The following is a 24337-nucleotide window of genomic DNA, read 5'->3' as shown; positions in this document are numbered from 1 at the left end:
AAAAAATATGTTTCCAGTAAAAGAGCTGTATTTTATTCTCAGCAAAAATAAGTCTACTGGTTATAATACGGTTTGAACTTTAAACAAAATATAAGTTGCCTGGCCTCTTAAATATTTCATTAGCCTGCTAAAGAGAATAAGACTGAAACGAGAGAGAACTGTGAATTTACTCAGACTATAAAATGCATGTTACAGAAAATAGATGCAGTATGTTAATATTGTTAACAAGAACTTTAATTAAGGTCATGAACAATGTTATTTGATATGAAAACTGGTTGTGTGTTTAAAATATCTTTAACATTACTTTTTTCTTTTGTTTTTTTTTTATCTAATAAAGAGGTTTACATTCTATAGTATTAAATAGCCTTCCTATATTAGATTTGAATGTTTTTTATAATATAATGATGAAATATAATGTTGAAATCTTGGTAGATTCAGTTTTGCATATGTAACACATTTATTATATAGATACTTATGAAATTATAATATTATTTAGGAGACTTGGTAATTCAAAATCAGTCAATATATCTCATTTATTATTAACTTGTAACACATGTAACAATGGTATATTTTAAACTGTCTGTTCTGATTATTATGTTATGTCCATCAACAGTGGTACAATTTAACCATAATATTCTTATTTAAAAGATAAAAAAAAACTATTTTCCCTGAGCCATGTTGTATAGATATTGTGATATTACCAGTCTAGTTTTTATCAGTTAGCAACATATATTTTTTAAATTAAGAACAGAATTAAGTCTTATATGTAATTTGTCTTTTACCAGATATTTTATTTTGGTGTGTGTGGTGTGTGTTTTTAATAGGCATATGTCCATTGTTACAAAATTATTAGTTCTTTAATTGTTGTATTGAACAAACCAATTAATTTACCTACATGTCTATCAAAGTACATAATATATTATCTTCATTATCATTTATATCTTAAACTTATATATAGATTATGAATTTTGTTATCAATAAGCTGAACATACTAAATATTGATAAGACAATATTATTTGCAACATATTTTAGTTTCTTCTATTAATTTTGATACTTAAATAGCCTCTTGTATTTCATTATCATGTTTAAATGATTAATAGAGATAATAAATTAATTAGATTGTAAGAGTAAAGGGTACATAAACAATAATTATGGGTAAAATCAATAATACTGCTCATTTATATCTTGAAGGAATCGTTTTATCTAAATTTAGTGCAAAATTTAATAACGCGATGAAAGGAAATATATCGATACTCTAAGTAAAAATTTATGCAGAGATTAATAATGGTGAACTATATCCTTAATCCTCATAGGTATTGTTGAATCGTGTGCGTGGTCTGAACCAGACCACACGCGGCTTCGTGGAAAATAACAAGCTTAAACGTAGCTTATTTTACCATGGCGATCTATAGGCACTTATACACCGCAAACTGCGTGCTTCGAAACTCTGCAAACTTTCATAAAAAAGGCTAAATACCTGTGCAAACTGCTCCCTGATCTCTGTCAACTCTTCCTCGGTCAATTTTGAGTTATCTGCCATCGTCACAATTCGTAAATCCACAAAAACAAATCACATGAAACCCGCTACTTGTTCAACAAGCCGCTTCCACTGTTCACTTACACTAATATGTTCGTATAAAAATATAATGCGAATATAAAATAAATCACAGCACACCCCACAGCTGATAAGGTTCGGTTTATTCAATATCTACGGTATTGAGGCTCTGCGCCACAACAGAATTTCTTTCTTCAAGTTAAACGACTGCGGGAGCGCGGAGTGCGGTGCGCACAGGTACACAATACGTCACTCGTCACACAATGGTGTTAGGGATGTCAAATAACATTGATTGTAACGATTAAATATCGATTTAACGTTAAAACGAATTTTATGAAAAATATTATACCCCCTGTACTAAGGGTAGTAATAATAAAATATGCGATCCAGATGATATACCCCAACTAATAAGTCATTCATTAAAAAAAACGGTGCGGCTATAATAATATTAGTCAGTGTTACGCTTAATACTTATTCAGAATGGTTTATTCTGGTCAAAAAGCATGATTTGGATTTATTATGCTTTTTAAGTATAATATTTATGTAACTAATGGCAATATAAACACGCTACCCGTCTGTTGGCAAACATCGCATCTGTCTATAAAATATAATCCCATAAGTTTAATTTGTTTCTACGGGACCATTATTAATATTTAATAATAATATGGGTTAATTTTCTTATTTTAAGAATCATCAATCACAAAGGATTTTATTTACTCACAAAAAAGAAAAAAATCATCCGACTATTTTCATATTCGCAACATAATAATAAAATTTTAATCGATGATTCTATTTCAGTCAACACTAGCGACTTACCGATTATGTTGGTAGCTTTATTCATGTTTACCAAAATAAAGGAAAAAACTATGGGATAAGAACGAATACAATAATGATTTAATTTCACTTATAAAAATTAATGAAAAATAAATCTATAAAATAAAAAAAATGGCATATAATTTATCATTTTCTTCTTTTTACGTCTTGATTTACAACTTGTAATATAACGCCATCTATGGATTTCATGTCAAAACATAATAAATTTTATGTTGTATATTGTACTAAGTTTTGACGTTGTTGTGCTACTCGATACGAGATGGCGATAATAATCTAGAACATTCTACAAGATGTGAGAATTATTGTAACCGCGGACGCCATCTAGTATAATCTAGAATATCATTCTAGAGCTACATTGCAGAGATATTCAATCTTGGGCCCGCTGAAATCTATATTATGAACAATTTCATGATTTTTCCTCTATGATATCCGTTTTTTTTACATTTTCTAACAATATAAATTCGCTTACAAAGCCTTTTTTATTTTTTATAGACGTCGTGTGTAAGGCCTCTTGTAAATTATTATATTTTTTATGGAAATAACATTTTACTTTAAAATAATCTAAGGTTGTGTTATTACACATTTTCAATGAGATTTTTATGTAAAGACGTTATATCTGTACGAGCATAAAAACGTTTGTATGTAGAATTTAGACGCATGGAACGGCATAATCGTCTTGAAGTGTAATTTTATAATTAGTCCTTGTGAAAAGTAAGTAACTACTTACTGACTAATTCATAATTACTTTTGCACTTTTGATATCGTATACCATTTTGATTGTACGTAGTTTACATTGTAATGAGGTGGGGATAAAAATATACATGAATTACTTGTGGTAGGTCTCTTATATGTGAGAATCCGCCTACCCAGGCGGGTACCGCCCGACCAACCCACCCGGGTACCACCACAATGTCTATTTCTGTCGTCAAGCAGCAGTGTGTAGTCACTTTTGTGTAATAAGACTTAACACTTCATGTCTTAGGATGGCGAGCGCAGTGGAATACCAAACAATACTTTGAAATTCAAGGTGTTGGATGGAGTTTCTTCTGTTTATGGACGGTCGTATCACTTACCATCGAATTAAATTACCATTGCATTCAAAGCAATAGAAAAAAACAATGTATCTACTTAAACTTGTAAGTAAACTTCTAATGATACGCCGTATAATTATCTTGTGTAGAGTAGGAACGGGTTGACCTTGAAAGACTGCGTATTTATAAATTAATATTAGATTTAAGTTAATTTTAATAAGCGTTTTAAAGTAAGTTTCAATGATAATAATTGAAAACATTTTAAGAAAATTATTTATTTTATATTATTACGTCAAAAATTTCCTTCGAAAAAACAGTCTAATTCACCACAATTACGAAATAAATAAAATTTAACAATTTATACTACACAAAAATGAAATAGTTATTTAAATTAATCACAAACAATTGTTTAAAAATGTATGCAGTCATTGCTCACTACGTTGCGAACCGACAGTTGGTAGTCCCATTCATCGAGAAGTTTCTACTTCCCTCGAGTAGATCGCGCCACTGTTTAAATACGCGGTGCGCGCGCCATTCGGCATCATTTGAAATTGAACGAGCGTGAGCGAAACACATACGCACTTCGAGGCATCTCTTCCCAGTGAAGACTCATTCCATTTATCTAAGAAAATAATTAAAAGAAGAGCAAAAACATGTCGCTGCTACCATTCTTGTTTGACTACGAGTTGGAGCGTCCTCGCCGCCTGATGGACCAGCATTTCGGCCTCGGTGTCTCTCCTGACGACCTCCTGTCTCTCGTGACCGGCCCGAGCATCAGCAGGGACTACTACAGACCCTGGCGTCACCTCGCCGCTGCGGCACGCGACGTCGGCTCCAGCATCAAGGCCGACAAGGACAAGTTCCAGGTGAATTTGGATGTGCAGCACTTCGCCCCTGAGGAGATCTCTGTTAAGACCGCTGACGGGTACATTGTGGTTGAAGGCAAGCATGAGGAAAAGAAAGACCAGCACGGGTACATCTCTCGTCAGTTCACGCGCCGGTACGCGTTGCCCGAAGGTTGCACTCCCGAGACTGTGGAGTCGCGCCTGTCGTCTGATGGTGTGCTGACCGTGGTGGCTCCGAGGAAGGTCCCGCCAGCAGTGGAGGGCGAGCGCAAGATTCCCATCACTCAGACCGGACCAGTGCGCAAGGAAGTGAAGGATCAAGTCAATGGCGACCAGGCTTAATTTATGTGCATTTTTCATTGTGATTTTTTTTAAGACTGATTTCTTTTAAGTTAAAATACATTTGTAGAAGCTTTACTCTGGTGTTTTATTGATTTCCTGAGATATAAACACACAAACGGTAGGTAATGGAACCGTTGTTATTTAAAATACACATTTCCAATAAGTTCTTTGGACTACCTTCACTAATTGCTTTATATATTACAAGTTTTCAATATTGTCTCAATTGTCAAAAAGATGATCTAAGTTTACGAGGTTTGCATAGCTGATCGTTTCAATTACCTTATAAATGTACAACTTTTTACAATTTTCTGACAAATTCCAGGTAAATTTTAAATATTTCAAATTATCTACTTATAAAATCGCCTAAGGCTATCTTTGGCCTTTGTATTTCACCTTTATGGTAATTAGTAATAACAAGGGAATTAGGTATCTACCTGATCCTAAGCAAAATTACATGTTACGCACAAATAAGTACAATATACTTGCCATAAAAAATTACATATGTACCTCTAAAGAAGGTAACAAAATCTACTTTCATGTTCAGAACAATGAGAAGCATTCATGATTATTGTCATATAATATAACACCATCGTAGTAACAACCCTTTATTAAGCATCGCGGAACAGATTCCAAGTTTATTCATTGATAAATTACTAACCGAATACTTTATTTAGTCAGCCACAAATCCTTGTGAACCAAAGAGCATTACAATAAGTTACGGAATTAAAAGTCAATCATGTATACTCCTAATTTTAAGATAAAATCATCCCTTTTCATAAAGAAAACGCTCTGTAGCATTAAGTAAAGAAAAGCAATAATTTCTAAGGAGACAAAATAATGAATTTGAAGTCTTTTATTTGTTGAGTAATTTGTGTGACCGCCTGTGAATTGTACAACCCTCTTCGTGCGCAGTTGCATCGTGAACATATCGATCGGCGCTCGAGGGGATGCAATATTATATACTAAAGGTCGTAAGCAGTTATTGCATTATGCATTGAACCATATTTCATACAACATTCATAAGTTTAGGTAGTATTTTCGTTTCATTATTGATCCGTATTACTTCAAGGCGATTTCGTTCAACCTAGGGTTTAGGTACAGTTCTCATTTGTATGAAAATTGACAGTAAGCAGGAGAACCGCCTGATGTTTATCCTTCCATTATCTAGAATTACGTTAATTTGCGTAGATTTATTTACAACATTGTGCTTCGATTAAAATGCATTGCAAACAGAAACAATAATTTTGTCGCAAAATGTATTATTAGGTTTCCTGTATTTTCTTAAAATTAAATAGCTCCTGTAGCGTTTGCAGTATACGTAAACTATATGCAAATACATACATACACAATCTTTTCACTCTAAAGGGGTAGACAGAGGCGTAACCTAGTGCACCCACTTTTTGCTATGTTTATTTCGTCCCAATATGTGATTGGAGGTGAACGTATCCCTAAAAGTTATAGTAATACTTCATATTTTTTAAAATGTTGTTGTTGTTACACTCTTCCTTATCTTTCTGTTTGATTAATTAATTACTTTTGTGTATTCTTTGTGAATTATCAGGAAAACATCGTGAGGAAACCTGCATACCTGAGAAATTCTCTATAGGAATTTTCGAGGGTGTGTGAAGTCTACCAATCCGCACTAGGCCAGCGTGGTGGACTAAGGCCCGTGCCCAACAGTGGGACCGTATATAATACAGGGCTGATATTATTATTTTTTATTACTAAGTATTAATTACTACATTATGAAATTGATAGGTCTAATAATAATTGTACGGAAAATGGAAAGCACAGAATTAATTTAAACACAAATATAATAGTGCAGCTAAACAAGGTGTATAATGTATACAGTGTGTACTAATCTTACTTTTTACAATATTATGATTGCAAAAGTTTATGAAAATGTTTAGATTTTTGGATGTCTGCTATATTATTAAACGCAGATAGCACACCAGATTTGTATGAAATTTGCTACACGGATAGATCATGACCTGGATTAACAGACTACTATTATCTCGGTAATTTGTTCCCATGGGAACAATTAATCTTTTTTACTGATTTTTTACATAGATGACGGCGTCTAACTGGTAGCGGTATTCTTATGCGCTTGGTACTCCCACCAAATGCACGCCCATGCATGGGGGAACATTTCTCGCGACCCTTGGCACACAGTGCAATGTGTATACCTTGGTTGGATAACACATTGAGGCCTATAAGGGTTCGCGAACATTTTCCCTACTACGCTCTGCCCATCCTAGTATTTTTCTCTTCCTTCCCCTTCACTTTCCCTCTTTGTCTCCTCTTCCTTTCCTCCAGGGCCCTGTAGTCGCTAAGCTCGGGAGGATCAGTATCCTGTTCGCAGATCTCCGGTGTTGATTGCGCGGTCTGTACTTAAAAAAAAACTGGTAGTGGTATACATTCGGACAGTAATTGAGGGTCTTTTGTAGGGAAAGGCTTTTTAATAACAATACAAAAATATTTCATACACGTACTTGAATTATGTAAAATCAGTACTAGGTACTTAACATTATTGTCTGGCTCAGCTAAAACCTTTTTCTTATAATGCCAAGTAACTTCACTAACACTCGTATATTGTAGTATGTGCTTGGGCGCCGAGAGAGGAGTGCAAGGGGGTGCGCATGCACCCCCCATATCCAGAACAAATTACTTAATACAAAAAAATATCACTGAATGACAATGGGAACTATCGACGACAAGTCCACAGAGGTTCTATTATTGTTTAGCATCTTATATAAATAACCGCGCGATTTTTATTTGAAAAAAATAATAATAATAGTAGGTAGTACCTACTTATAGTTTGTAGATATAGAAGTATCTCCCTAAAATGTGTACCTGGTGGTGGTGCTGGTTGGAAAATTTTACCTCTATGAGGCAAAGAAAAAAATTTAAGACAGCGCCATCTTATAGATATTATCTCTACATTATTAATTTACTTCATTAACAACAGATGGCGTTGTACTTTTTTTTACCCATCAAAGCGTTATATTTTGTGCAGCTATTGTATCAACAATATTAAAATAATTAAGTATGTACATACATTCTAAATATATTGCATGTAAAATTTGTATACCTCACGACAACAGATAAATGCTTTATAATGTAATTTCTCGTGACTAGACAAACCACTTTGTTCTTCCATATTGTGAAATGAGGCACATAAATCATAATAATTTATAACAAAATTCCAATTGATATGTAAGTATTTTATCACGTGTAATGGAATTGTGAAGACCGTTAATTAGTACTATATGAATCCTTAGACAGGAAAACTACATCTTATGCAACCAATAATGATAGTGGATGTATATTTATATATAGTATAGTATATATTGCCAGCGAGTATCTGTCCAAATCAGCAGTATTGTACTACAGCGCGGCGTGTGTTTTATAGAAAACCGTCTTATAGAAAATAGATTTTAAATCAAAGAGAATTAAAATATATTTTTAAATGACACGAACCATAGGTTGCTTGATATAATAATATGAGGAAATAAGGTATAAATTATAGGTAGGTAAGTACTTCATTATTTTTAGCATAAACGTTTTTAATTCAGATATAAATTAAGGTAAAATATATAATCGCACATCCTCCATATAAGTAATTTCCTATTTATTCCATTAAATTTATTAATTTTTGCGTTCCAATATATATTTTTTTTACCTTTCGTCATCATCATCATCATTTGCGCCCTGCGGAATATAATTTATGTGTGTAATGCACTTGACGTCTCAGCAGTCAAAGTTGCGTTAATGATGAGTAAGTTGTGTATCCGTCTACCAAGTTTGAATTGCCGCCCGGGGCATGGGTCCTGGCTTGCCCCCCTTGATCCAGGGCTGTGTCGGGCACCCGAGACTGGAGCCATTGCGGTGTAAACCCAACGCTTGCCAAAAAAAGTCGCCTTAAAGAACGCGTAATTTTTTGCCTGAACCTTGTATACATAATTTTATCTACGAAGACCCGATCCACCATATTTTGAGTGGGGGTGTTGACTGATTCGAGCTTCAGCTTTGATGGTATCCATCACAGTGCGTGTGCACTTATGGTGCTTGGGCACACTGTAAGCGATTAGGTAAAGCTGAAAAGCGACGATAGCCTAGTTGGGTGTGGAACGGACTGCCGAGACGAATAACCGCAGGTTCACATCCCAAGGGCGCACACCTCTGACTTTTCTAAAATTATGAGTGAACTCTCTGTATATTATCGCTTGCTTTAACGGTGACGGAAAACATCGTAGGGAAACCTGCATAGCTGAGAAGTTTCATAGAAATTTTGAGGGTGTGTAAAGTCTACCATCAGCACTAGGCCAGCGTGGTGGTGGCGTTAATCCCTAATCCCTCTCATTAGTAGGAGACCCGTTCCCAGCAGTGGGACAGTATATAATACAGGGCTGATATTATAAGGGTCAGTTTTCGTGCCCCGGCCTCCAATATGGTTAACACAAGGCTAGTAATTAAGCAAATTATTCTACGTGCATTGAATAAAATAACAGTCGTGTTTTTGTTTATTATAAGTTGTTTCCTTAAACATAATTATCTTAAAGACATGCAAAAATGTACTGTTGTTGTACAATATTACTATAAAAAATATTTATTTTTCCACGTCAATTATATACTTACGTTTATGATACTTAGAGTCATAAATTTAATAGATTGTTTTTTTCGCAAAGACAAAGGCTTGCAGAAGTTAGCGAAGTTGTAGGAATGCAACATCTCGTTGGAAAAACGTAATGTCAGTATTATATCTCATATCATTTTTACTAAAAATACATTATGATACCGTCATAAATTTGGTGTTTGATGAAAACGAATTTCAAAGGAAATTTAGGAGTTATCAAGATAAATAAATGGGAAATATTAACAAGAACATTAAATTTCCATCTTTTTTAGGCCCTAACCATAATTCTATGTCACTTACTGGTGGTAGGTCTCTCATATGTTAGTTCGCCTGGGTAGATACCACTGCAATGTGTATTTCTGCCGCCAAACAGCAGTATGTAGTCACTTTTGTGATCCGGTTTGAATATTATTGTAGCCAGTGTAACTACTGGACATAATAAGACTTAACATCTCCTGTCTCAGGATGGCGAGCGTAGTGGAATACCAAACAATACATTGTAATTCAAGTTGTTATGTGTTCTACTGTTTATGGTCGTATCGCTTACCGCCAGGTGAACGACAAGCTCGTCTCGTCACTCAAAGCAACAAAAAAAAATGTCATCGCTAGCTATAACTGTGAAGGAAACCTAAGGATTCAAATGATTTTCTCACACAAAATCCTCATAAGAACAGGTTGCGAATATCCTGAACTTGTTTTTGACAGCGCCTCTGGGTAGTAGCTTCGATACGTGGAGAGTCGTACGTCGTGTCGACAAACGTACAGTTATTCTAAAAATATATTGTGAAATTGTGTTAAGTGATTTTGCGGTGAGTTATTAATAATTATTTTTATGAATATTTCTTTTTTAAGTTGGTAAAGCAAGCTTGATTATTAATGGTAATTAAATTAGTAAATTCTCGTTTTAATACGTTATTATTAATTTTCTCTATCTGTATATGCGATAGGTATATTTTTAGAACGCTACGCTTTCTAATATGGTCATAAAATAAATGGATTTTATATACAATCATACTCACTCATTATGAATTCTTGCTTACCATTCCAAAGTTGTGGAAAGATTTGACCAAATAATTGAACCTACGACTTCTATGAATTTATAGGATGAAAACAATATATTGCTACACTTGAATAAATCAGTGCTGCAATTTTAGTTGACAATTGATTGCACTTACTTTATCCTTATACTGATTTTTATAGAATAAAAAAAGAAGATAAACAAAATATAAGTCGAATCTCCTTTTTTTCAAGTCAGTTGAATATCGTCTTCATTACTTTCTAATTTGACTTATCCAAATAAAACTTCTATCAATCGGTATAAGTAATCAAATCAAACCTAAAATCAGTTTAGCTGTTTTTCAAATGCGTGTTTTTGTAATATGGAAAAATAAATGAGTTTAGGTAAAGCCATCGAAGACCTATCCATTAATTTTATGTATGGACAGCATTGGATTCTGATTTGCATAGATTAACATCTTATAAAAAATAGCTTTTTAGGAATTAATATTCATCTGAAGTACAAAGACATTAAACAGTCGCTGTCTTATTTGGAATGTCGATGTGACAAGATGTCACAACGTCCTTAGATATTAATACAAAAATAATAGGTATATCTACAGAAAATATGCTAATATACGCATTAAGAACGTGCAAATCACGATAAGGGTAAATTATGAAGTATTTTATATTGATGTTTTGCTATTTCACTGTATATTAAGTAACCATAGGATAAGCGCAAAAATGTTTTATGACAATCTTCCCAATATATACAATCTTAGAACGTTTTGTTGTGATAAAATTAATAAGTTTTTTTTTATTCAAAATTTTACGTTTCGAATTTTGAAATAATCTAACGGTCGATTTCAATATTATCCTCAATTTAAATGTTCGACCCAATCCCAAAATAAACCAATCAGTTTTTGTAAGCATATAAAAAAATCTGATTGGTCCATTTTCCTCGAAAAAAAGCGTTTAGGGTATCGATAACGGCAGTAAATAATAGTCAGAGACATGACACATCTCTATAGGAGATACGTTTAAACAACGAAACTCGAATTATTAGACTTTCACATTTATAAAAATAGCATTAAAGTTGCAATCGCCATTGCGACGACACTTTTGAACTGTGTTTACGAAGCTTGATTCACCGGTTTTTGTTTTATTTGCGTACTAAAATATATTAACAAAATACATATTAATATATTACATCGTTTAGTGTGGTATATTATGCTGTCTATTTTTTATCCATTTTAATGTAACGGTGCGCTCACACAGCAGTTATATAACATATCATTCTCTAACACAAGCATTGATATATATTATATTATGTACTACGTTATAGATTTGGCGTTCCGAACATTCACTGTGTTCAACTGAATTGAACTGTTATCCATTCAAACTGATTTTAGTATGGTGTCAATATTTATGCTTGTGGCTGTGTAAGGAGTGGCGCTCATAATATAAAAACGCTTGTCTAAGTGCAAACTTGGATGTGAAAAAAAATATTAGTCAAATAAGTAAAATTATTTGTTGTTAAATAAATAGATTATAACAGTGACGTTTTGGTTGCCATTTTAGTTCAGATTTTGAACAAATAGTTTATATGGACCTTCGTGTCTATATAATATACGTCAATGAACACAAGCCACATATTTACAACTAGTCCATTGAAAAGTTACATTTGGGGTTGCGTTTTTTAGAGGACGCAATTTTATTTTTTTTGAAGTATAGGGGGGGTCAGTCTAAAGCTAAAACCAAGTTTGTGGGGTCGCCACCCTTGTCCCACGGCCGCCATCTTGAAAATAGGGGTTGAAATGGTTTTACGATGTATCTCTTAAACTATTTATCTGACAAAAAAAATGTATTAACATTTTTTGTTGCAAATTAAATTCTCTACAACTTTGGTCTAATAACTTTTGTCGTAGAACTATAAATAAAAAAGTTATAAGCGAAAATGTTAAGAAATTTAATGTTAAGCAATGTCTATTGCAACGTCATTAGAACGTGTGTTTATAAGGTTCATAATACTTTTTTTTTGTACTCTCATTAATACCCAAATACCCAAGGGACCATTAGAGAACAAAAGAACATCTGCCTGCTATTATTATTATTATTTCTAACCTCTCTTATTGTAAGAATAGCTGATAATATTGTGTTGAAGTTGTCGTAAGTAAGTTATTTATTAGCATTTTGACTTTTAAAAGTCTTTTAAAAGTCAAAATGCTAATAAAAAAAAAAGTAGTTTTCACTAAAGTTAAAATCGTGTCTAAAATCATTCGAAATCGTCTTCACAATTAAAAACAGAATAAAATACATCCGCACGTACAGAAATATGTAGCAAAACTAAAAGATATAAGTTGAACGACAACTTCTACACAATATTATCAGCTATTCTTACAATAAGAGAGGTTAGAAATAATAATAATAGCAGGCAGATGTTCTTTTGTTCCCTAATGGTCCCTTGGGTATTTGGGTATTAATGAGAGTACAAAAAAAAGTATTATGAACCTTATAAACAAACGTTCTGATGACGTTGCAATGGACATTGCTTAACATTAAATTTCTTAACATTTTCGCTTATAACTTTTTTATTTATAGTTCTACGACAAAAGTTACTAGACCAAAGTTGAAGAGAATTTAATTTGCAACAAAAATGTTTATATATTTTTTTTGTCAGATAAATAGTTTAAGAGATACATCGTAAAACCATTTCAACCCCTATTTTCAAGATGGCGGCCGTGGGACAAGGGTGGCGACCCCACAAATTTGGTTTTAGCTTTAGACTGACCCCCCTTACACTTCAAAAAAATAAAATTGCGTCCTCTAAAAAACGCAAGGTAAGGCCTAAAAAATGTAACATTTCAATTGAATGGACTAAACAAGTAATCGCCCAGAGGCCTAAATTCCACCGTGGAATTAATATATTGTAACACATAAACATTAATTTTATTTTTATGCATTTCTATATGAATTTAAATCAATCCAAATCTAGGATTTATGCGCGCAATGTGTTTAAAAAGGGGTACAAAGTTATTCTTCACGTATTTATATACTTTTAAAAGTAATAAATCAATTGAATAATAATTAACATTGTAAATTCGCATCGCCATTATAAATATTAAATAATAAAACTAACAATAAAAAATCGTGTTGCAATTTGTTATGTAACATTGTTAAACATAATTCTAACAAAATATTTTTGTTTAATTTTATGATAATATATTAATATTCTGTATTCTGTAATAATTAACAAATGTTGAACAATATTATAACTGCCGTGTAGAAGCACATTGATTTTATTATAAAAACCTTATTATCATTGCGCAACTATTTTTATAGAAGGATTAATGCTTTTAATTTTTTTAGATAATCGACTACATTATTTTTTTGTGTTGCATAATATACATCCTTGTTGCACAATTTTTTTTATTAAAGCGTTATACAAAGCAATAGTCGTGTTATATTCAGTTTCGTGGACGAAAAAGTTTTGCAATTACGGGCGATCTAATCGAAGGACAGCTTTTGTAGCCGTATAGGTAAATAGTTTTTTTTAATTCTTTTATCTACACGGCTATGAAAGCTGTACTTTAATTACAACGTCCTTCATTGCAAAAAGACGGATATGCCCCCATAGACGGAGTAGGCCGCCTGACTGTTTATCGACTAGTGATGAAACTTTCCCTGGGTAAGAGTTCCGTTTTTGGGGATAGAAATTAGCATAGTATATGTCGATCCAAGTCAAGGTCCATATGTATGGCGTATTTCAATCAAATCAGTTCAGCGGATGCCGCGTTTTCGTCAAACAAACATCCAAACCTTCATCTCCAACTTTCGCATTTATATTAATACCCGTCCAGAGGTTCGAAGTTATGTCTTTACCCACGATTCACAGCTCATATGTCAGAGCCGTAAGATTGACTATTACAACTCTAAATATATATAGACAATAAAGGCCTGTTTCCAATACAATCCAATTTATTTTGTTTGGCTGATCCTTTATAGGACAATTCTTCAAATGAAAAGCAGAAGACACAGTGTTATAAGAGTCTGTTTCACAAGTTTGAAGTAAATATTGACATTTGTTCATTTGACAGTTGTATTAAGCAGCTAATGTTGATAGTAGTCATTTTATAATCATTTATTTGGGAGCAAAGATTCAAGTATGACTTGCAGTTGGTCGGATTATACATTTATGTGACGATTAGCATTTACTCAGAAGTTGTGCAACATGGCCTAAACACGAGAAGTAAAATGCTACACGGATATTGTAGACGCAATTCCCCGCAATATTTTACATTTAAAATATTTACCTCCGAAATATTAATAAAGTTACCTTCGCCTTTAGAATAACAATAAAACTTGTTTATATACTACTCGCTATTGCCCTTCCTTTACCAAAAATATGGCAACCGTTTGAACCTCATTCGCACTTTGCAAGGCAGTTGTATACTTGTATTACTGACAAGTGCATATTGGCTTGCAAACTTGTATTTATAGCTGGCAAGACAAGTGCAAACTGGCAACTTTGTACCCATACATACGTTAAAACATTTGATTTATGTTTTTTATACGGACACAGCACGGCTACCCAATGCACCTGATGGTAACTGGTGTCGGGTCCAATAGAATGTCGACTGATGAGAGATGATTACCCCTTGCCAGTCGACACAGTTATGCTGGCCTGTTGGAACCTAATATACACAGGCTGATTCAAAAAGGCGACACTTACGTGGGCCACTATGGCTTAACACCTTGTGTACGGTGGTCGCTATCCGGGCGGATATAAAATATATCCTATCATCAACAAATGCAGTATGTGCAAGGCGTGCTGATTCTTAGTCAAATAACCAAGCAGCTCTTTTATGGCTGAGACAAGTCAAGCAGGTATATCTCCTTTCGCTTAGATTCAAACTGTCCAATAAATATAGCAGTTTATGTTATGTTATCTAACATGAACATAAAGGAAAATCACCACTGAAATTTGATGACATTAAAACAAATCTAAATACCAAAACATATTCAACCATGATTAATCAGTGTCTTGATTTTTTTTTAAGGAATTGAATAAACCAGATTGGATAACCAGTAATTATATAATCGTCCTTCGATTTGTTCGTAATAAAGACGGATTTACTCCCTTAGACGGAATAGGGCTTCCTATATACCCCTAATTTAAACTTCTCGTCCGTAAGGCTAACTGGTAGAGGTAAAACCACTTCTCGCCCTGTTGATTGGGGGCGTTTGAAGAATTCCACCAAGGTAACCCCTGCCTGTCGTAAAAGCAGACTAATAGGGGCCATTGAGGAGTCGTTGGTGGGCGGCAGGAGGCCGTCCTTACTGTACGTTGTACACATTTCGCACATTGTGGTGACCTCCGGATGGACGGTAGCGTGTGAGATAGGCCTCATGCAGCCGGTGATGCTGAGAGTGTCCTTCGGTTGCGTGGGGGCTTCTGAGCCCCGCCACACCCCCCATAAGAGACGGGCCGTATTAGACGGCACCGCGCAGGAGCAGCAGTGGACGACGACTTAGACACTTTCGTCAGAGGAAACCCGTAGCCATCCCTAATGCGCCGAAGAGCGCCACCGTGGAGTTTTAGTTGGTATGCTGTGCGTTGTATATAGGTTAGGGACTCAGCGCGGCGGTCGCCTGAAGGTCATCATCAAATCCGAGGGGCCAACGCCGGGTCGTAAGGCACGGTGACCCCAACATAACCAGTCGCCCCCCATGAAGGCTGGGCGGAAATCATAAGCACTTTATCCGCGAAACAAACAAAAAAAGAGGTGAAACCACTTTACCTTAAAAATAAAAACGTGCAGTCATCAACCGCCAAAGTAGTAAGTAATCATACATTTTGGCACTTATTTGTTATCGACGTTACTCAGGGCCTAAGGAAATTGCTAATGCATTTTGTCTTCCTGTCTAGGTATTAAACATTCCGAATGTTATAACAGGCAGTTGAATTCTTCGAATTTGAATTACGAAAACAATACAAACACACCTTTATCCCCCAAGGGATAGGCAAAGGTGTAACCCAGGAACCCACTTTTCGCTATGTATGTTCCGCACCCTAATGTAAAGGGGGGATCAATAGTATGCTTATTTTTTATTATTTGGGGGACGGGAGGGTCTAAACAGCAATATGTCAGCAATATTGTTTTGCATAAATAAAGAAATTTAATCGGATTTTGTAAACCTTTGCTTACGTTTGCTGAAAATCTGGTCACGTAATACTTCAACGGCACCTGATAGGAGGCGAGCCTCTCGCCATATTAGGCACAAATTTGCTGGTGGTAGGATATATTTTATACGTATAATAAAGCTGTAGAGAGGTCAATTCTGTACATGAAATATATTTCCAAAATAACTATCAGGGGGTGATTAGGGATCGATACTGATGCCATAAATGCAAATAGTAAAATTTTTGTCTGTCTGTCTGTCTGTATAACCGTTATAGAAACAAAAACTACTCGACGGATTTTAACGAAACTTGGTACAATTATTTTTCATACTCCTGAGCTGGTTATAGTATACTTTTGATCACGCTACAATTAATAGGAGCAGAGCAGTCAAGGGAAATGTTGGGAAAACGGGAGAAGTTACTCCATTTTTTAAGCTTCCGTCGCGTGTGCAACCTTAATGGTTAAAGCTACAGAAATCATGTGTGACGGAAATGTTCTCCTTAAAATTATATAAAAATGCATACCACCATACATTAAAAAAACATCCCGACAAATTGAGCACCTCCTCCATTTTTGAAGTCCGAAATCCACGCGGGCGAAGCTTTGGGCGGAAGCTAGTATATAATAAATACTTATATTCATATATTTGCGACCAATTGGGAGCCATTAAATATTGTTTTACGATCGTCAGGTAAATTTTATCAGAGGCCAGTGTGTCGTCACACACGCGATCGTAAAATCTATATGACAAGGCTTAGGAAACATGTGACATTAAAATCACAAACACGAGGACTGCTTTACATAGATCGGTAAATATCTTGTTTGGTAACATATTTCTATCTTACTTCTATGAATACGAGTTTGGATGTTTCTTAGAAATGAAGACAACTGCTGAACGGAACGGAACGGGGTCGAACTACGTCACACAGCGGAATCTCACTCCCTTTCCATCATATTAGTTCTAAACCACTGTTAAGATAGTAAATAAATTACTTAGTACCTGATCATTATTAATAAAAAAAACTATATGGTCCCGTGGCGAATTAAACGACGCGACGGGGGACCTACATGAAAGATCTGTTCTTATATTGGCGATTGGTTTCTCATATGTGAGTCCGCCTAGATAGTGTTCTACCGCAATGTATATTTCTGCCGCCAAGCAGCAGTGTGCAGTCACTGTTGTGTTTTGGTTTGAAGAACATTGTAGACAGTGTAACTACTGGACATAATAAGACTTAACATCTCACGTCTCAAGATGGCAAGCGCTGTGGAATATTAAACAATACTTTGTAATTCAAGTTGTTGGATGGTGTTTCTACTGTTTATGGGCCACCGTATCGCTTACCATTAGGCGAACGGCAAGCTCGTCTCTTCATTCAAAGCAAAAAAAATCTTAATAATAATTGCCTATCATTTTGGCTGTCATGCTATATTTACGTCACTGAACACATAATGATGTAATAAAGCTTTAGATTTAGAAACTTGTTTTATTTTCATTATAAATGGATAGAAAGCTGGCAGTTAGCTAGCATTGACATTCCGCGGTTTTATTCCTTCCTTGAATGTTGAAAAATTATTATAAATTAACGAGACATTTAATTTATGTACTTAATTTACTACATTCGCCTTTACAGTTGAATGTACTACTTCATGTTTTCTTATTTTAATAATATTATAAATGCAAATGTTTGTTAAAATATTTGATTATTGAAATAAAACTATTATGCGGATTATATCGGTGTTTTTTATATTTTATTTTCTCCCAACGTTTCTGACTGCTGGGGGACAGCATGCTTCAATAATTTTATTTCAATATTTGGATGTTTGTTAGAAGGAAACGCAGTAACCGCCGAACAGATTTGGAGTTGACCATATCCTGGATTATAGGCTACTCTTTTATCCCGATAATTAGCTATGTGGAAAATATTTGTATTTTTATATAAATTAGCGCTTTATCCCAAAAAGGGTAGGATTTGCGTGTGCTCAATCTCATTATGTGAGTTCTGAAATTAACGCTGGGGTCCTAAAAATGGCGCTATAGATCGCTACATTTAGGGATTTTTGTAGCCAGAAAGCTATTCACGCAGTTGATTCCACGAGCAATATTTAGGTAATAATAGAGGTGTTATACACTTCTAGTACTTATCGCCGAGGTAAAGGCGGTTAATGGCCTGTGTTAATGCTGTTTGTATTCTCGGGTTAAAAAATCATTAATTATTCCACATACAAACATCAGTTACGCAAATAATATTGATATGTTAATAATGGGAGAAAAAAAAATGATAGAACTTGATCAGCTAGTTTTTAAAACGAAATTTAAATATATTTATAGCATCATTCACCAACATTGACAAATAGACTTGAATTCCATGTTAAAATGTCTGAACAAAAAAAATATGCAAAATAAGTCGTGAGTCAAAAGCAACAAGTATACGTTTTCTCTTTCTTTTATATAACTAAAATAATAAGAGAAAGGAGCATTGATGATGTTATGATTATTTAAAATCTAATTTTAAAATGAGAAAACAGATTACAATAAGTTAAAAGAAATGCGCGAAATTGTGACATACTAATCTTAAAATTAGAATATAGATTATAATAAGTTAAAAGACATGCGCGAAATTGTGACATAAATTAATAAAAAATATTATTTTGTTTCAGTAATCGAAAAATGTAAGCATCGTATCGATAATCGACAAGATGACGATCAATGGAATCGAGAACGTGCTATCCAGAGTTGGCATTCAAAAATCACGTCCTATTTACAACCAGGTAAATGTAATTTGAATTTGTATTATTATATAGTTATTTGGTTTGTAAAATATAAATATTTTTTTATTGCTTTGAATGACGAGACGAGCAATCGCCTGATGGTAAGCGATACGACCGCCAATAAACAGTAGAAACACTATCCAACACCTTGAATTATAAAGTATTGTTTGGTATTTCACTGCGCTCGCCATCCTGAGTCATGAGATGTTAAGTCTCATTATGTCCAATAGTTACATTGTATGTTCAAACCATTACACAACAGTGACTATACACTGCTGCTTGGCGGCCGAAATTGACATTGCGGTGGTACCTACCCAGACGGACTCTCATATATGGTAGACCTACCACCAGTAAATGTCCTACTTAAAAATGTTAAGTGATATTGGGTTTTTCGGTTCAGCCTTGAGCCTGCCCTGTATGCTGATAGGCTCACTTTTGCTCCGGCGTCTGGAATTTGTGTCTGACTTTGACACTTAGATTTAACCTATTGTTTGCTTAGACCAGTAAATGGTTCTGCCGATTAAGTGAATTTCACAATTCGTAAATACTCAAAATTCTAGAAGAATAATGGAAGTGGTACCGGAATGAAAAGAAAGGAACTTGAAAAGGGACAGGGTTTTTAAGGCCCTTTTAATCTCTTGTACTATACCAATCAGATACCAATATTAAGAAATCGTGTTATCATAATATGTTCCCAGACACTAAATAACTAACAAACTAACAATTGAAATTGGTCCAAGAGCTTAGTGTGGTTTCCTTGCAAACCAAGTTGACGGCGTCTGCGCGATGCTTTAGTTCCGTATTCACAAACGTCACTTAGCTAAGTACGGAACAATGTGGTGATAAGTCTTTTAATCAGTCTTTTCGTCATGGCAGACTTTGCAGTGCGGAGGCATAAAATGCACCTTGATTAGCTAATATTAAGATATGACTTTGCTACAGTTGCCCGTCAGATAAACAAATCTGGACAAAGGCAATGAAAACTATGAAATCGCCGACGCTATACGGTCCGGCGTTAGTTAGTTACCACAAACTTGAGCATGAATGATGACTATCAGCTCTAATTTGATTCAATTCCTCTTGGGGTTTAGAATCTATATATTATTAAATCATATTTATGTATCATTCCAGATATTCGCAACGTTCGCGCCATGTCTGCTGTTCATATCAGCCGGGATGACGTTCGGGATTACAGGAGTCCTGTTGCCGAAGCTACAGGAAGATCCAGACTTCCCGTATGACAGGAGTTATGACTCATGGATAGGTCAGTTTTAGTTTAGAATAATAAATAACGTATCTGTTATTGCGAGGGTTATGCATGACTTGTTTCTGGCACAAATTTGTTGAAATTAGCTTTGACTCATATTGGAGCCCACTTCACTCCTATCCTTATCCCTATAAGGGCAGATGAATAAGAAAGAAAGATAGCATTTTGATAGGCAGCTCTGCGAAGGGCCGATTACGTTGGTTAACCAGATGCTTCTTGCTGACGAAACCCCTTATAGTAATAAAAATGGTCATCACGCCTTTAACCAATCCCGAACAAATTTGTACATCTAAATCTTTTAAACTGTTTATAGCTATGTTGCACACATGATGTACAAAGTCTTCTGTTATTGATTACGACTTCCTTTAAAATTTTAAGGCAACATTGGATAAAAATGGACATCCAGCACATTAGTAATTATACATATTTCTATGTTTCCAGCCTCTATCTCTCCACTTGCCATGATGCTGGGCTGCCTCTTCGCAGGTGCGATGAGCGATGGTCTAGGACGGAAGATGGGACAGCTCGCCCTGGTCCCGTTCTTCGTCCTAGGCTGGTGCATCATGGGATTCGCGAAAGACATCACCCTTATGCTCGTCGGGCGATTCATCACTGGATTGTGCACTGGATCCATCAGGCCTAACGGGATGGTCTACATCGGCGAAGTCACGCAACCTGAATACAGATCAATTACGTTATTCTGTCCTACATTAGCAGTCCATATTGGTGCTCTTATTAGTCATATAGTTGGAAATTACTTTTATTGGCGAACTAGTTGCTTCATCTTCGGTCTTCCTAATATTTTATGTTTCTTAATATTGCTATTCTTAAAAGAAAGCCCTTTATGGTTGATAACAAAAGGAAAGACCGATGAAGGTATCGAGGCTTTCAGGCTGTTTAGGGGCGAAGGAGAAGCTGCTGATAAAGAACTCGCCTCAGTTCTTGAGAAACAGAAAGAGAAACCAGTGAAGATGACATTTAGCGAATTTATTCATATAATATTTAGTAAAGGATTTATGAAAGCGTTAGTAACAGTTTTCTTGCTGTTCTCAGCTATGCAACTTTGTGGTGTAAACATGATATCATTTTACGCCCAAGACGTATTTAAAAAGACGTTTTCTGGTGAAATAGATCCATTTATGTTGATGATAGTGACGGATTGCATAAGAGTAGCTGCGGCTGCCGGCGTGTGTGTGTTTGCAAAGTTTTGTCCTCGAAAACTAACATTTTTGACGTGTTGTTTCTTAACAACTACAGTACTATTCGCTTTAGTTATATATTTGTATTTACAACCTTCGGGATTGACGTGGCTGGCTTTGTTACTGATGGTTGCATACGTTGTGATTGCCAGTGCGATTACAAGTCTCTCGTGGTCATTCGTAGCCGAAATATTCCCTGGAAGTGTCCGCGGTTTTGGATCAGGATTAAGTTCAGGCATTTCATTCATTTTGCTGTTCGTTGCTGTTAAAATTACACCAGGTGTTATGACGAATTATGGTGATATTGTTATGTATGGCGGTTTCGCGACTGTTACCTTGATTGCTTCTGTTTTCTTATGCTTTATATTACCAGAAACGAATGGAAAGACATTGCAAGATATAGAGAATAGTTTGTATAAGAAGAAAAACCAAAACGAATCAAATGCACATCAAATGCAAAATGTAACTGTGTAGTAAAATTGATATTTATTTATAGGTTATAGGTCTATAGACCTCATATAAAATTTTATTAAAAACTGTTATTATGAAAGATAGCTAAATACAGGGTTGAATAAGATGTGATATCTTTTAGGCATCATTTGCACGACCTGTGTAAGTGAGATATTATATCGTATAATAATACAAAACAAAACAAATAAATCCACATCGCGCCTTCGTCCACGAAGGGTTAGGCAGAAGTGTAACCGGAGCACCCCTTTTTTGTATAATAATAAAAAACAAAACAAAATAATCCACAACACGTCTTTGTTCCCAAAAGGTGCAACCAGGGTACCCACTTTCCCTCAAATGTGCTCCGACCCAAGATGTAATAGGGGGCGAATTCCTGACCTGGGTCTGATAGTAAGCAGAAAAACCCAAATATCACTTACTCGACCCATGATTCAAGCACGCCACTTCAGAGCAGTGGTAGTATCCCACATGCAATACAACTACGCCACCAAAGCAGTCAATATATTGTCATTGTTTTGTATATGTGAATAAAAATTGATTATCCCTTATAAAAATTGCGATGCCTGCCTTGGTAGGTTGTTGTTATTAGGTTCTTTAGATAATACGACATTAGCAACGATTATACACCCCTATAAGTAATAAAACAATTGTGTTAGAAAATAATATTATAGTTATATGTTAAATAAATAATTTTAACTAATGGTATTGTTTAATTTTTAACCTTAGACCAATTTCATAATTTAGCTGCTTCCGATGGATTTTTTTTTTGTTCGAAGAGAAAGTGCATTACCACTACCGCCCAGCTATTGCAGATAGCGCTTGGACAGTTAAGTTGAGGTCACTATGCCTTTTACGACCCCTATCAATATTATCTGCCTAATTTAAAGGTGAAATCAGATGAAGTCAAGCCAACATTTTAGTCCTATTCTATAAAAATTCTTAGAATCTCGCTTATGAATAGTGGACCCCTATTTTTGGTCACGCCAATGTAAGCCCCGTCAAGTCCACCTGGACCACTTTGGGAATCAATGTTATAGACGGTTTCCATTTTAATTATTGAATTATATTTCTAAATAAAATTTTATAATACTATCATAGCGTGTAAAATGAACTCTGTTTATTCAATAGAATAATTACGAAAAGCTATGATAAGATATTGTATTCCAGTGTGGTAAATTATGTAAAAACTAAGGAATACTAATACATAATTCGTCGACTAATAAATGAAGAGTCTCAAGGTTACATAATACTTATGCTACGCTATGCCAAGTCACTTAATATTAACTTAAATTGTAAAAAAACAGCATAGAGTTTGTTTTTACTTTTATGGTTAATGCTCAGTGAAGACTTGCTTGGTGGTGGGATATGTTTTATATTCGCTCGTATAGCAACCAACATACACAAGGTGATAAAATCCGCCATAGTGACCCTGTAAGTGTGTCGCTTCGTTTACTTACAGGGTCACTATGGCTATTCGTCGTTCCTGGATCAAGTATCGGGTTTCAACAGACCGGCATAATTGGGTCGACTGCCGAATGGTAACTATCGCTCGTCAGTCGACATTCTATTGGACCACACTCCACTTACCATCAGGGGCAGTGGGATCACTTTGCTGGACACATATGAAAAAAAGGACTAAAAAGATAACATTCATTATGTCTATGACTGGTGTAGTAGAACTGTAAAGATAGTTAATCTATGTTGTTCTGAATTTTACAAAAAGTGTGTACCTATACATAAGATAATATTTGATTGTATCTTAACTAGATATATTTGTAAGCCCAATTGTTAAAAACTTATTTCTCTCAGAATTTTTTTGTCACATGAAACTCGAGCAGACAAATATAATCTTAATGATTTCTAATGTTTACGCAAATGTCAGACATCGTAATAAAACTTTAAAAATCTTGTATAATTGTAAAACGTAGGGTGATATTACACATTGTATTTTCCGCCCTACACCTCAGTCCGCCCCGCGACCATGAAGGCAGTCTTCGAAACATCTGGACATAATAAAAAATCGTTTGCCTATTGAGGCAATAAAAATCGTTCGGGATGAATGTGGCATAACGTTGCGTATGATACGTGTGCCAAACACCAACGTATACCATCTCTAGATATTCTGTTTAGTCCGTTCGCACCTTATACCAAGACCTTACCTTAGATATATTTGGTATTAATTCTTCGTAATACTTCTTAAAAAG

General features: G+C 34.9%; 3 protein-coding genes across 3 annotated transcripts in view; 2 read left to right on the top strand and 1 right to left on the bottom strand.

Moving 5' to 3' along the window:
* LOC115456011 (plastin-2) overlaps positions 1 to 1822 on the bottom strand; it is a 56926-nt gene extending 55104 nt beyond the window's left edge. The window contains exon 1 of the mRNA XM_030184855.2: positions 1478 to 1822. Coding sequence (XP_030040715.2) covers positions 1478 to 1540 — 63 coding nt within the window. The 5' untranslated portion in view covers positions 1541 to 1822. The remainder of the gene's footprint in view (positions 1 to 1477) is intronic.
* A 2132-nt stretch (positions 1823 to 3954) lies between these two features.
* On the top strand, positions 3955 to 4682 carry LOC115456056 (protein lethal(2)essential for life). Its single transcript, XM_030184923.2, has one exon. It carries the CDS (start codon positions 4074 to 4076, stop codon positions 4605 to 4607), a length of 534 nt encoding a protein of 177 aa, XP_030040783.1. The 5' UTR covers positions 3955 to 4073; the 3' UTR covers positions 4608 to 4682.
* Positions 4683 to 9933: 5251 nt separating this feature from the next.
* Positions 9934 to 22827, top strand: LOC115456058 (facilitated trehalose transporter Tret1-like). Its single transcript, XM_030184925.2, has 4 exons — positions 9934 to 10052; positions 19086 to 19196; positions 20328 to 20460; positions 20905 to 22827. Exons 2-4 carry the CDS (start codon positions 19125 to 19127, stop codon positions 22134 to 22136), a joined length of 1437 nt encoding a protein of 478 aa, XP_030040785.2. The 5' UTR covers positions 9934 to 10052; positions 19086 to 19124; the 3' UTR covers positions 22137 to 22827.
* Positions 22828 to 24337: the final 1510 nt, after the last annotated feature.

The sequence above is a fragment of the Manduca sexta genome, chromosome 3 (assembly GCF_014839805.1).
Source record: "Manduca sexta isolate Smith_Timp_Sample1 chromosome 3, JHU_Msex_v1.0, whole genome shotgun sequence".
In the NCBI taxonomy this organism is placed as follows: Eukaryota; Metazoa; Arthropoda; class Insecta; order Lepidoptera; family Sphingidae; genus Manduca; species Manduca sexta.
The sequence above is the reverse complement of the archived record's forward strand: the minus strand, read 5'-3'. Positions and strand labels throughout refer to the sequence as shown.

Bases quoted from the DNA above. Each gene is read 5' to 3' on its own strand.
- LOC115456056 (XM_030184923.2), top strand. From the start codon at position 4,074: ATGTCGCTGCTACCATTCTTGTTTGACTACGAGTTGGAGCGTCCTCGC.
- LOC115456058 (XM_030184925.2), top strand. From the start codon at position 19,125: ATGACGATCAATGGAATCGAGAACGTGCTATCCAGAGTTGGCATTCAA. The intron at 19,197-20,327 runs GTAAATGTAATT...GTATCATTCCAG, and splicing joins CACGTCCTATTTACAACCAG to ATATTCGCAACGTTCGCGCC. The intron at 20,461-20,904 runs GTCAGTTTTAGT...CTATGTTTCCAG, and splicing joins GAGTTATGACTCATGGATAG to CCTCTATCTCTCCACTTGCC.